This window comes from Podarcis raffonei, chromosome 4, assembly GCF_027172205.1.
Source record: "Podarcis raffonei isolate rPodRaf1 chromosome 4, rPodRaf1.pri, whole genome shotgun sequence".
NCBI classification, from domain to species: Eukaryota; Metazoa; Chordata; class Lepidosauria; order Squamata; family Lacertidae; genus Podarcis; species Podarcis raffonei.
In genome coordinates this window covers 41,732,976-41,746,150 of record NC_070605.1, presented here as the reverse complement: position 1 = coordinate 41,746,150, position 13,175 = coordinate 41,732,976, and the positions used below count along the sequence as shown (strand labels likewise).

Below are 13,175 nucleotides of genomic sequence, written 5' to 3'. Positions count from 1 at the left end.
GCTAGCACACAGTATTTTTCACTGCAGCATACCAATCTTGTACCCTGTTGTTTCCTTTCTTCTTCACAGGTTCTTGAATTTTGCAACAGCTGTGTTCCTGGGATCGAGGTTCTCATTTAACTGTAATTTCCCCAGAAGCCCATGTCCTTAAATTGGGTGTCAGGTGCTGTCATAACAACATGGCTGAGGGCCCTATGTGAAGGATTCTACTGGGCATACATGGAGCCCTGGGATGCCTGATGTCCACACTAAGAAATCAAGGTATAATGGAAAAACCACATTTACCAGAGTACTTGGTGTTTGAGACATTGCTGTTGCACCAGGATGTGCAAGGGTGAGAGGGAAAAGAAGTATACTGTGGTACCCCTACACAACTATTAATACCTTTAGATATTATCTCTCATTAGCTTATGCTTTTGAGTGTTTTTGCCATATTATCATGTGTTATAGTAGCAGTGATATTATCTTGTAATTTAGAATAAAAATAAGAAAGCTTAATTACACTGCAACAACACAAGGATGGAATTTTCTCATGCTGTCAACACATCCGTTTGCAGAAGCTTTAAGAACACTTTTAAAATAGCTATGAACATAAGGAAGCATGACAAAGAATCAAATCTGATGAGGTGGTGACAGCAAGAATTTTGTCTTGAAAACATGATTCCTACTGTATAACTCCTAGAAGAGAATGAACAAACTAACCGGTATTTAAGATCCATCTGCAGATGCCGTGCTTTTCTTCTTAAAAAATGTTTAGGGGTACTCTCATTTTGACTCAAGAAAATCACCATTTTATAGTTCAAATTGGGAAAAATAAATACAGTAAATGGACAAAAGTACAAAGATTCACAATTTTTTTAGGGGTATGCGTCCCCCCAGAAAAAAGCACTACACATATGTATAGTTTGTTTTATGGCCCAAACTGCTGTTTGCTTTTGTGTTTCAACATTGGGAGAGGTCCCCTAAAAGTCAATTGTTTAAAAGGAACAGGAATTGCAGAAAGGTAGATTCAGGCATATACTGAAACTTCCACATTATCTGAATGAAAAGTTTTGTTTTGTTGAAAGGACGCTGCAAAATCAGATATATACTTTTAGTATTTTAAAAGTTACTGTGCATATTAGTTTGTATCATAGCTAATAGACAATAAGCTGATTGTCTGCCTGTTAAGCACTATTGCCAAGCTTAGCATTCTCCATTTAAATAGCAGACCCTCATCTATTTGATGCAATTGGCTTAATTACACAATACATAGTGTAATAAAACATTTATTCCTGATTTGTTTTGCACATCCACAAGTCTTCAGAAACCCCATGAACTTACCTGCAACTATGAATATGAAATATTTGCCCCTACAATGAAGATCACTATTATTTGTTCTACCCCTGGTCATTTTTGGTTACCTTTTTGTTAAGTGGCAGAAGTATTATTAGTTAAAATGATAGTCCACAAGTACTGTATACTACTGTATACATAATATACTACTGTATATTATGCAGATTATTGTGTTTGTCTTCCCTTTTAGATCTTATGGAGAATATTCAAAACAATACACTGGGTACAATTTATTTTTACTGATGATAACAGAATTTGAATAGGTCAAATCAGAACCGTCTGTAAGACACCCCCATGTATAAGACCCCCCCTTATTTTTGGGGACTCAATTTTAGGAAAATGAGGGGAGATGACCCAAAATTGTTGAGCCTCTCCCCCCCACCAAGCAGCTATGGGCAGGAAACATCCCCCAGATCGCTCCCCGCTCACTGCGGCATCAGGGGAAGCTGTGCTCCCACCAATGAGCTGGCTGGCGGCGCGCTGCTTCTCTCCCCACCACCACCAATGCCACTATCTGTGTATTGGACGACCCCAGTTTTTTGACATGATTTTTGAGTAAAAAAACCTTGTCCAATACATGGGAAAATATGGTAAATATTTAATCAAATGAAGAAGAGTGTCACAAAGAAGAGATATGCTGTTTATCATTGTGAATGTAGTCCCAGTGTAGTAACTGGACAAAATACCCTTTGTACGTGCTTTTCCCTATTAAGCAGCACAACTGTATGTAGAAACTCACATCTGGATTGGGATAAGTGCAGCAAAAAGACAAGAATTATGATATGAAAAAAAATGTCCTAAGCAACTTACTTTTTGTAACAACTCCTTCAAGGCGGATAATATTTGGGTGGTCAAACTGCCCCATTATACTAGCTTCTCGTAGAAAATCTCTTCTCTGTCTGTCCACATATCCACCTTTCAAAGTTTTAATGGCCACTGGAATCTCCCTTTTCCCAGGCGTTTTCAGGCGACCACTGCATACTTCTCCAAATTCACCTTAAGTTAAAAAGCAGTTGGTTAGATTGTTAGCAGTGTATGTGTTTAAGATCTAAGCCTTTGAGACAGATATCATTGTAGCAGTTTCAGAGTTTAATGCCTGAATAAGTACGAACAATTCCAAAAGAATCCTTTCACTTCAATGTGTGCTCAAAGCATGTAACAAATGCTTAAAATCCTACAAATTATAAATAGGATCTACACAGGAATAAAGAATCCTAATTAGTGAGTTAATACATGGAGAAAACAGACCAAGTCACATACAAGAAAACATCAAATAAACATTCAAGGAAGTACAACTGCATTCTATTCCACAGAGCTGAATAAAATAGCAATCTAACTTCGAAGGTCCATTTTTGGAACTGTGTATTCAGACATCTCTGAGAAATGGAAAAATAACAATAGTAGTGTGGTCATGTGTCCTACTTTAAGAGGGCAGTTCTCTGTTTGAAGGAGTCCCCTAAGAATTACCCACTCCAAGTTTGCTGTAAAAACAAAGAACCATTAAAAGGGAGAACAGGCATCTTGAAGCTGCCCATCAGCTTCTGGAGACCAGACTGAGCGCTATGGTGAAATGTATTTTTATTTAAATTTATTATTTTGTATCTCTTTGTATAAATTAGTACATGCACATTTATGCATATCTTGCCCTCTTTTATCCCTTTTTTAGTGTTATGGGTTACACCCCCCCAAAAGAGGAAATTACACAAGAAAACGTTTCCCTAAAAGGAAATTATATATCTAATTTCACTCATAGCCATTGGTGATATTTAACCACCACTTATCAACTGCTAATTTTGTTGTACCAGGTAGTAGCATATAGAAAATAATCCTGATATTTCTCAGAATGACTCATGAAGATTTGTTTTTTTCTTATGACTTTTTTCATCGCTGCTACCTCTTCTTTAATCAGTCTGCGCAGTCCAAAAGGAGCAAAAGGATTCACATTATCAGCAATGTAGTTAGCTGATACAGCTATAAAACACCACTATATTAATTCCTGAGGTAAACAACACCTCTGTTGGTGGACATTTTCTATTATAGTGTAATTATTAATTCCCTTTGCTAAAAATAAGTTGTTTGTAGATACTCAAGCACTAACAGAATTTCAACTTAAGACTGTGTTTATAAATATAGAAGAAGACAACATACATCACAGTTGTGGCTGGGGTTATTATAAATTGTGAGCTGAGAGGCAAATGAAAGACAGGAAAGTACAGATGGTGAAAACTACATTATTAAGAATAGCCATTCACACAAAAAATCAGTTGTAAAGCCTAATAAAGGTTTGGCTAAGTAAGTAAGCTGTGCTAATAAGAAAGACATTCTAGCATTCCTAAACAAATTAACACAAATCCTGTCTAAAAATCTGTTGTGCTACTTCCATCCACAAGTGGAAATTACCACTTTTACTTGTACATAAATAAGACACAACTGCCCTGCCAGTCAGAAAGAAGAGGAGGGATTATGGGGAAGGGTAGACCACTGCAGAACCTCCAGAGAACTAGTAATAATCTCATATTTATGGGAGGACATCCCCCTCCCACAGCCTAATTTTAATATTTCATGGTCTCGACTTGCCTTAATAACAAACCACAACAATTTTGTTTGAAGAACTGTACTGTAGCAGTATGCATGTGCTGCTTACTAGAAGGCCATAAAATAAGGAAATTAAGGCATAGAATTTTGAATTAATTCTATTCCAAATAGTAATTTCCATTCAAATAAAAATAAGGTTGCATTTATTACCTTTTTAGTGCAGAAAAATGAAATATAAATCTTATTTATAAAAAAAATAGTTCAATATTCTATGAAATCTCTCTTGGAAAAAGTAAGCCAAGTTAGAGATTGTTCCAAATATGATTTCTGGCCTAGACACAGAGGAACATATATATGTGTGGACAAGCACAACCAAACAGTCATAAAAATACAAATCAGAGGAAGTAACCTAGTGGGTAAATTCCATATAAAGCAACAGAGCTGAGATGGCATATGTTACTGGGCAGCCTATACAAATACAGATGGCTGGGAAGCAAAAAATAATAATACCCATTGAGTTCTATCAGCCACAGGAAGAAGCAAAAGCAATTCAGGCATAGTAAGGTTCTAGATCAGAACCAGAACCTATTTCCTTCTCTTACAAGACCAACCAACCAACCAACCAACCAATCAATTCATGTGGCTAAATATGTGTAATGATGTGAGTGATACTTTGAAGTATCTTCACCTATTAGAAAACTACATTCCTTTTTTATACAGATTAGATTCCCATACAGGTCTTGATGGAGATGATCAGCTTACCTGTATTAAAAAGAGTACTTATTAGTTATACTTGGAAATTAAGTGTGATGAATTTTTACCTGCCCCAATTACTCTCTCAATACGAATTCGTGATGGATCTATCTCCTTAGCAAACTCATGAACAGCAAGTGATGGGTCTTCATAGGTGTCTGGATCAATGTATGTTTTAGTTCCTGGGAATCGCACTGTAAAACCAGAAATATTGTTTTTGCTTTAGACAGAAATGATTCAGGCAGCACACACACAGGAAAAATAAATCAAATCAAATGGGACTATTAAGAAGTAGTTCATAATCATAACAGTAAATCTAATTCCAGATTCCGCTTCCTTCATATACATCTAAGAACATTTACTAATTACCAACTAATTTTAACAGAACCTTCTTCTAAAAAAGGACTTTAACTCAAACGTTCTGTGACTACTGTATTTACGTATAAAACTTGATGTTATTAAGTACATAAAAGACCACTATTGTAATGCCCCCACCCCTTAGCAGACAGTGGGAAGGGGGCAGGGACTTACATGTCCTACTGGCAGCTGAACTGCTACTTATTGGGCAAGAAAGGCAGTTTGGTTCAAACATACAAGTGGAGGCAATCAAACAAGTCCTGCCACTGTGTTTGCACCACACTGCCCTTTCTACCACTTTCTTCACCCCTCTCATCTGCCTAGCAAGCAACAGCAACTTATTTGCCGAAAAGTCAGGAAAATGTCTCTGTCCACCATGTACCCACTGTGTGGGGGCTCAGATTTCATTCTCCCTTGAAGCAATTGTTGGAGAAAGGGAAGTGGTTTAAACTTCCCTTCCTTGTAAGTTAGACAATATGCCAGTTGTTAACTATGGAAGTGAGAGCTGGACCATAAAGAAGGCTGATTGCCGAAGAATTGATGCTTTTGAATTATGGTGCTGGAGGAGGCTCTCAAGAGTCCTATGGACTGCAAGAAGATCAAACCTTTCCATTCTTAAGGAAATCAGCCCTAAGTGCTCACTGGAAGGACAGATCGTGAAGCTGAGGCTCCAATACTTTGGCCACCTCATGAGAAGAGAAGACTCCCTGGAAAAGACCCTGATGTTGGGAAAGATGGAGAGCACAAGGAGAAGGGGACGACAGAGGACGAGATGGTTGGATAGTGTTCTCGAAGCTACCAGCATGAGTTTGACCAGACTGCGGGAGGCAGTGGAAGACAGGAGTGCCTGGCGTGCTCTGGTCCATGGGGTCACAAAGAGTCGGACACGACTAAACGACTAAACAACAACAACTTAAGCAATATGCCATCATAGGCTCCTTTAGGAGGAAGGACTAGCTATAAATTTGATAAATATAGAAATATAGTGCTATAGTACATAAGAGTACTATGTACATTCCAAAACCTCCCTTCATTACACCCACCCACACCCACACCACACCCACCCACAGTATGCATGCCTTCCAGTGCTGTCTGAGATAGTTCCTTTTCTTCTTTGTTGAAGGGGGATGGGGTGAGAAGCTAGCTCCTCAGGAGCTGGCTTCCTCTTCTTATTTATTATTATCAGTTATTTATATTCTGCATTAATTGCCTTTCCACTTAAAAAGTGTCTGAAGTGATGCACAGTAAAAATACAGCGGTTCAAAACTTTTATTTGCAGCAGACGCCTCCCATGCATTTCACAGTCTAATTGACAGCTAAATATATGCTGTCTCCTGCTCTTTTCGTGCTGCTTTCTTCAATCAGGTAATCTGACAGGTTGCTCTGTCTTCTCTCACTTCCTCAAAGTGGCTGCATGATGGCAGATTGGCAAGATGGTTTTTAAGTGGTCCTGCAGTGGCAGTTTAGAGGGGAGAGGCCACTTCAGCTCAAATCACCAGGAGTTGGATGGTGAGCAGGTCACGAAGTTGCTTTTGTCTTTTCTCTCTCTGTCCCCCTTTCTGTGTTTAATTTTATTTATTTATTACATTTATATGGTGTTTATAGGAGGGCTTTGTGTACATGCAGTCCTTGATGGGAGTGCATGTACACAAAGCCCTCCTATAAACACCATATAAATGTAATAAATAAATAAAATTAATTTGTCTCCTCAGATTTCTTTTTTTTTTAAGCAACATTCTTATTCTTACCTACCCCAGGTATACTAGCTGTACTTTGCCTCTCAACCGTCCCATCTCACTGTTCTATTGTTGTTAGGGAGAACAACACGGAAGCACAGAGCTTGTGGTTAGGAAGAATGATAAATTGATTCATGTTGAATTTTTGTATAGGCTACATTGATATTACACGCTTTAAATATGTGGAAGAAATGACAATGAATTCGAAATTCTTGTCTCCTTTGTGACCCATTTCTGTTTTTCCTTTATGGAAATTATTTCACTATGAAAATGTTAGAAGTGAGAATGAAATCACAACTAAAGGGATAAACATTCATTTTTGGCAAATAAGTGTAATGTGGTTTCTGGCAGGGGTAAGTTAGAAAGTTGAGAGAAAATCACATAAGGAAGAGCAGGTGGAAATTAACAAAAACATTTTCAACACAGATAAAATGCATTTATTTTGAAGTTTAAAGAGGTGGTAGGGAGTTATCCCTACAGCCCCAAACAAGCACCCTGGAATAACGTAGGTTTAAAATATAATGGAAGACTCACTTTGTGGTACACTTTTGATCTATAAGTGGAGGGTTTGATGTATTTATTAATTTGACATTTTAGATACATAGACACTTCCCTCATAACCCCGCTTGTACGCAAAGTACCAGGGAGAACGGAGGAATTCTGTTTAAGTTAGGGCTGTCTGCAATTTCTTGGACATTGCTAGGATTCTTCCATTGAAAATGGTGTCCTGGTGGAATTTTTGGAAGTCAGTTGCCTATGTCTGGGAAAACAACCTGGCAGTGCTGATTTTTTGGCAAATTTACAAAAAAAAGCTAAAAAGCTTTGGTTTTGTTGTTGAGATTTTTAAAAAAGCAAACAAAAACAAACAAAAACTCAACAACTGTTGTGTCTGGATTCTCATTGCAACCCATTGCAACTCATATGGCAACCCTAATTTAAGTTGCCTCTTGTCCAAATGGAATCCTTGTGTCACTAGAAATGTAGCTAGATTTTATGCAATAGCCATAAGTCAAAGGAAGCAAAAGTTCACACAGACCCACAAACAGTCATAAATTGACACAACTCATAGTCAAATTCTATTTTAAAAAATACCTTTTAATATAATTTATATTTCCTTGGATACATATTTTAAATCTATTTAATTAGTATATTGATAGTTATATTCTACTTTGACCATTTTAATGTTTATTTAAAACTTATGCTGAAATTCTAGTTTTTACTATGTTTATTATTTAGTCATAATAATAAACACGTCTGAGCAGGAGTGAAACTAGGGATGGATGGATCTATAAATTTCAATTTCTCATAATAATATACAATTGTTCATATGTGATTTTGCCTAATATAGACACTTTTGCAACACAAATTTCCCTAATATAAAGCATTTTTGTATGTTATTTTCACTAAAATATTATTTTTATGCATACTTTACTAGTATATGCATTTTTGTACACATTACTTAGGTAGATCAAAAATTGCAAAATTCAGACAAGTGCAAATTGTAGCTGTGTTTTGTGAATTAGGTAGATGTGCCTTTAAATGTGAGCTAAACTGAATCTCTCTACCATCTCTAGGTGGAGCCAATCACTTCAATGTTAAGAAAAGTTTTTGTGGCGTTCATGGTGTTTCCCTCAACATGAAGGTACTACTTTTTATGTGGAGTTCTAAAGGTACACTTAAGCCACAAGTAAATTTAGGAGATGTGCGTATATGATAAGTCGTGGAAGGATAGAATATTTCTATCTCTTTCAGCCAGATATAAGAAGTGAAAATACATAAAAAATGCAATGATCATTCTTTATTTAAATAGGAAACATCACCGATAACTTTGCTTACAATGTCCATTTTGCAAATGAGCTCTTCGTTTTTCTTCAGACTTCATTTTTGCCTTTATATACCACTGGCACCTTTAAGAAAATGAACACCATTTCACTTCTTTAAACACCACAGAAGGAATGACATTGAATTTACATGCTGATTATTTTTCTTTTATGAACTAAACTTACAAAAGCCATATTAATTGTAGAGGGCAGCTAGAAAAACAGCAACCAAATAAAATAATGGCATACTTGGTAATAAATAACTGTACTGAAGCCCTTTCCATTTATTTAGTACCTGTGAAAACCAAACTCATGAAGGTACTTCTGAGAATGTGCTAGCAAGAACCATCCTGTAGTCACCAAGACATGGATCAGCAACACATCTAGAAAATGTGTGACTGATGTTACTCTGAAAATGACCCAACAATGCACAAAGCTCCACTGACAGCGACAAGAGATTTGATGGACCAGGGTTCTTGTCTCAGTAGAAGGGGCCTTATATTCATTCATGCATGCATGCATGCATACATACAGGGGCTACTCAATACACTAAAAAGGTAAAGGTTTGGTCATGCTGGCCAGATGACCTGGAAAGATGTCTGTGGACAAACGCCAGCTCCCTTGGCCTGAAGTGAGATCAGCGATGCACCCCATGGTCGCCTCTGATTGGACTTAACTGTCCAGGGGTCCTATACTTAAGTCAATACATTTTTGGAAATCCCTACACATATTCATTATTGGACACCTGAAGAGGGCTTAGGTAGCAATGAAGATGTATTTTTTTTAATGTATCTACAATGGGAACACAAACTTTCCTCATCTATGTGAAAAAATCTGTGCAAAAATAAAAGGTTACTAGGAACCACCACACTCTGGGATGACGCTTCACATGACTAAGAAATGAAACCAAGGATGGAGTTAGCCTGCAAGCTGTAATACAGTGGTACCTCAGGTTACATACGCTTCAGGTTACACACTCCGCTAACCCAGAAATAGTGCTTCAGGTTAAGAACTTTGCTTCAGGATAAGAACAGAAATCGGGCTCTGGCGGTGCGGCAGCAGCAGGAGGCCCCATTAGCTAAAGTGGTGCTTCAGGTTAAGAACAGTATCAGGTTAAGAATGGACCTCCGGAACGAATTAAGTACTTAACCTGAGGTACCACTGTACAGCTAAAAGGGGCTAAATCTGTCCTTTACCAAAACAGGAGCTTCCAGGGGTAGGATTGGCTCTACCACCCAGGTATTTCTCAGTCTCTGATGGGCCTGCTGTTCTAAATGGGAAAAATCCCACTGGGTTACTGCAAGTCATATGAGCCCAATGGCATCTACTCCTCTTGCCCCTAGGATAGGAATATTTGTATTCAGTTCTTCAGTTTATATCCAGCCATTTCCTAGTCACATTTCAAAAAATTTATGAGCAGCTGTCAGGACTGGTCGTTGTCCTCTTCAGATCACCACACAAACACTTCTTGTTCTTTTATAACTTTTTATTGTGTATTAACCAAATAATCTTATAAACAGTTCTTAACTATTATTCCTCAGAGTCACTTCTTTCAGATACCTTCTGAGCTCTGCTTCTCCGTGACCAGCCACTCTCAAAATGGCGAAGGCGCCTTTCCCTTCGTTTTCCCGCTCTTTTTTCTAACCTCCTGGCTAGAGCTGGCTTGTATCTCCCCTCCTCTGAATCTGAGCTAGAACTTAACCCTTTCCTTTCCTGTGAACAGCCAGTCCCTCCCTGTTGTTCCTCTTGCTCCGTTCTATTAGATTCACTGCTCTCCTTCCCCCCTTGGGGAATGCTTTCTCCCTCTGATAAACTGAAAACTTCTAACTCTTCCCTGACAGCAGCTTCATACAATAAAAATTGTAGTGTTCTTCTTAGAGCCTTCTTTCCTTAATTTCACTCCTCCTCTTCAATTTTTTCATTGATTCCTGTGCCTTCAATAGCTTCCAGAATCATTTTTCCTTATTCCCCTATGATCATTAATTCATTACCAATGTTTTTTCATTAGCGAGTCCCTTCCTCTACTTCTCATCCATTTTGTCCATTTCATCACAGTCATTTGGTTCGGGTTTCCCCCTCTTACAGCCATTTTCGCTGCTGGGCTCAAACTGTCCCTTTGGAGTTCTAGGACTTGCACTCAATCAAATTTCTACTACTTTTAGCCTTCCTTACCTATTCAAGCATCTTCCCTTTTTCCTTTTTCCTTCTAAAATGAACTTTAACTTTCTTCAGACAATCTGGATGCTTTATGAACATTCTTGTGCTGCTGGGAGATTCATTCCTTCCCTAGCAAAAATATTCACTAACATCACATATCACAAGAGCTTCACTTTGTTGCACAGCTTCACTGAACTCAGAAAAATCCCATAGCAATATAGAAATCTCATACTGATCAAACCTAAGTTTTAATTCTCTCATAATATTTTTGTGGTTTATTCATTCAAAACTTGGCATGCCGATGTGCTGTTAGCAGGTAAATCATTCAGTCAAATACAGATGCAGGTGCTTATTTCCTTCTGACTCTTCAGTATGAATAGACTCATCAGCAGCCTTGTGATTCAACATTGCATCAAATTGCTAATTCTAAATGGTGAATCAGAACACATCTGTAGCATACCAGCCCAATCTTCCACTTTGAAATTTGCCCGAGATTCTATAACATGTTGAATATTTGTTCTGAATTGCCCTGTCTCTTTATCCTGATGTTTACGTAACTTCAGAAAATGAATCCATATCTTATGTAATTGAAAGAATGTAATTCAACAGGGATACATTAAAAGAATAGTTTCCAACGTTCTTAATGTTATCTAATAAAAGTGATGAAACAAGAAGAAATCAAAATATGACTCTCTCTTTCCACTAAAGTGAGAAGCACACTTCAGAATGTCATTTGTTTGCTGAGCAAAATCATTTCAAAGGTCTGTGGCTTTGAAATGTTTGCATTTATCCTGTCTTATTTGATGTCTGTTAGTAAAGCTATTTACAGACAATCTTGTGATGTAATTTGCCACAATTGCCTTTTAAAAATATTCACACCCATAATTTTAACTGCAAAGTGAACCATAATTAGTTATGTGAATTAAATTTGCACATGATGGGGCGCACCAGAAAGTGGTGCAGTAATTCTTACAATGCTAGATAGAAAAGCTAACAATTTATTAAGTGTGCACTAAACAGGACTTCAGACTCTCTATGTGCAAGGATAATATACTAATTCCCAAAATTATTGCCACTCATGTGTTACATTATAGGAGTTGTATTCAATGGTGTCTGTGTGCAAGAGGAACGGGCTTCTGCTTGCACAATGGAATTTCATCTTCCTCTCTTCCCACCTGCAACCCCCGGTGTACCTCCCACCAAATGTGCCCCAGAGCAGATTGGTACAGTGTGAGGAAGAGAAGAGGAAGTTGAATTTCCATTGTACCAGCAGGTCTACTGTGCAATGTTTTTTATTTTATTTACTAAAATTTCAAGTTTATTCTGTTTCTGCTTGATAAAAACACTGTTTCTAAGAGCAGATATCTAACAGCAGAAAACTTTGTTTCCTACAATGTTGATCATTTCAATGCTCAACTTTCATTTAATCTTTTCCTATCACTGTAGCTGGAAAAAATAAGATAAATTTGGGTACCTTAGAGTACAATAGGTTGCAGATTCATCTCTTGCAGTGGAGGTATGTCTATGATTATCTGAATAAAGCTAAGGCATTACAGACCCTCCAAGTGTCCCGATTTTCCATGGACAGTCCCGGATTTACAGAAGCTGTCCCAGTTTCTGATTTGATCCCGCTTTTCCTTGGATGTCCCTGTTTTCATCAGAGGGTATGGAGTTATGTGACCAAGGAGATAAGTAACTACAGTGGAACCTCAGTTTTTGAACGTAATCCATTCCGGAAGACCGTTTGAGTTCCGAAATGTTCGAAAACCAAAAATTCAAAAAAGAAGACTCAATACGGAAAACTCAATATGGAAGCTGTGTTTCTGGTTCGACTTCCAAGGCGTGTTCGAAAACCAAAGCATTTACTTCCAGGTTTACAGCGTTTGAGTTCTGAAACGTTCGTCAACGGAAATGTTCGAAAAACGAGGTACCACTGTATACAACTTTTAGAATACATTGGAAGGGAACGTATAGGGAAGATTTTTAATGCTTTATGTTTTATTATGTTTTTATATATGTTGGAAACTGCCTAGAGAAAGGGTCAGCAAACTTTTTCAGCAGGGGGCCAGTCCACTGTCCCTCAGACCTTGTGGGGGGCTGGACTATATTTTGAAGGGGTAAAAATGAACGAATTCCCATGCCCCACAAATAACCCAGAGATGCATTTTAAATAAAAGCACACGTTCTACTCATGTTAAAACACCAGGCTGGCCCCACAAATAACCCAGAGATGCATTTTAAATAAAAGGACACATTCTACTCATGTAAAGACACACTGATTCCTGGACTGTCCGCAGGCCAGATTTAGAAGGTGATTGGGCCGGATCCAGCCCCTGGGCCTTAGTTTGCTTATCCATGGCCTAGAGTGACTGGGGCCACCCAGTCAGACGGGCAGGGTATAAATGATAAAATTGTTATTATGGAATAGGATGACCCTATTTTCATCAGAGAAATGTTGGAGAGTATAGCATTATATATTTTG

The 13,175-nt window shown here is 37.9% G+C and overlaps 1 protein-coding gene across 7 annotated transcripts in view; it reads right to left on the bottom strand.

Moving 5' to 3' along the window:
• EPHA6 (EPH receptor A6) overlaps positions 1–13,175 on the bottom strand; it is a 394,139-nt gene that overhangs the window by 72,337 nt on the left and 308,627 nt on the right. For 6 of the 7 annotated variants that reach the window (XM_053386366.1, XM_053386363.1, XM_053386365.1 and 3 more), the window contains 3 exons: positions 8,553–8,623; positions 4,692–4,817; positions 2,146–2,331 (listed from right to left, as the gene is read on the bottom strand). In XM_053386366.1, coding sequence (XP_053242341.1) covers positions 2,146–2,331; positions 4,692–4,817; positions 8,553–8,623 — 383 coding nt within the window. Of the gene's footprint in view, positions 1–2,145; positions 2,332–4,691; positions 4,818–8,552; positions 8,624–13,175 lie in introns of those variants that run through there. The other variant, XM_053386368.1, reaches the window with a different exon arrangement.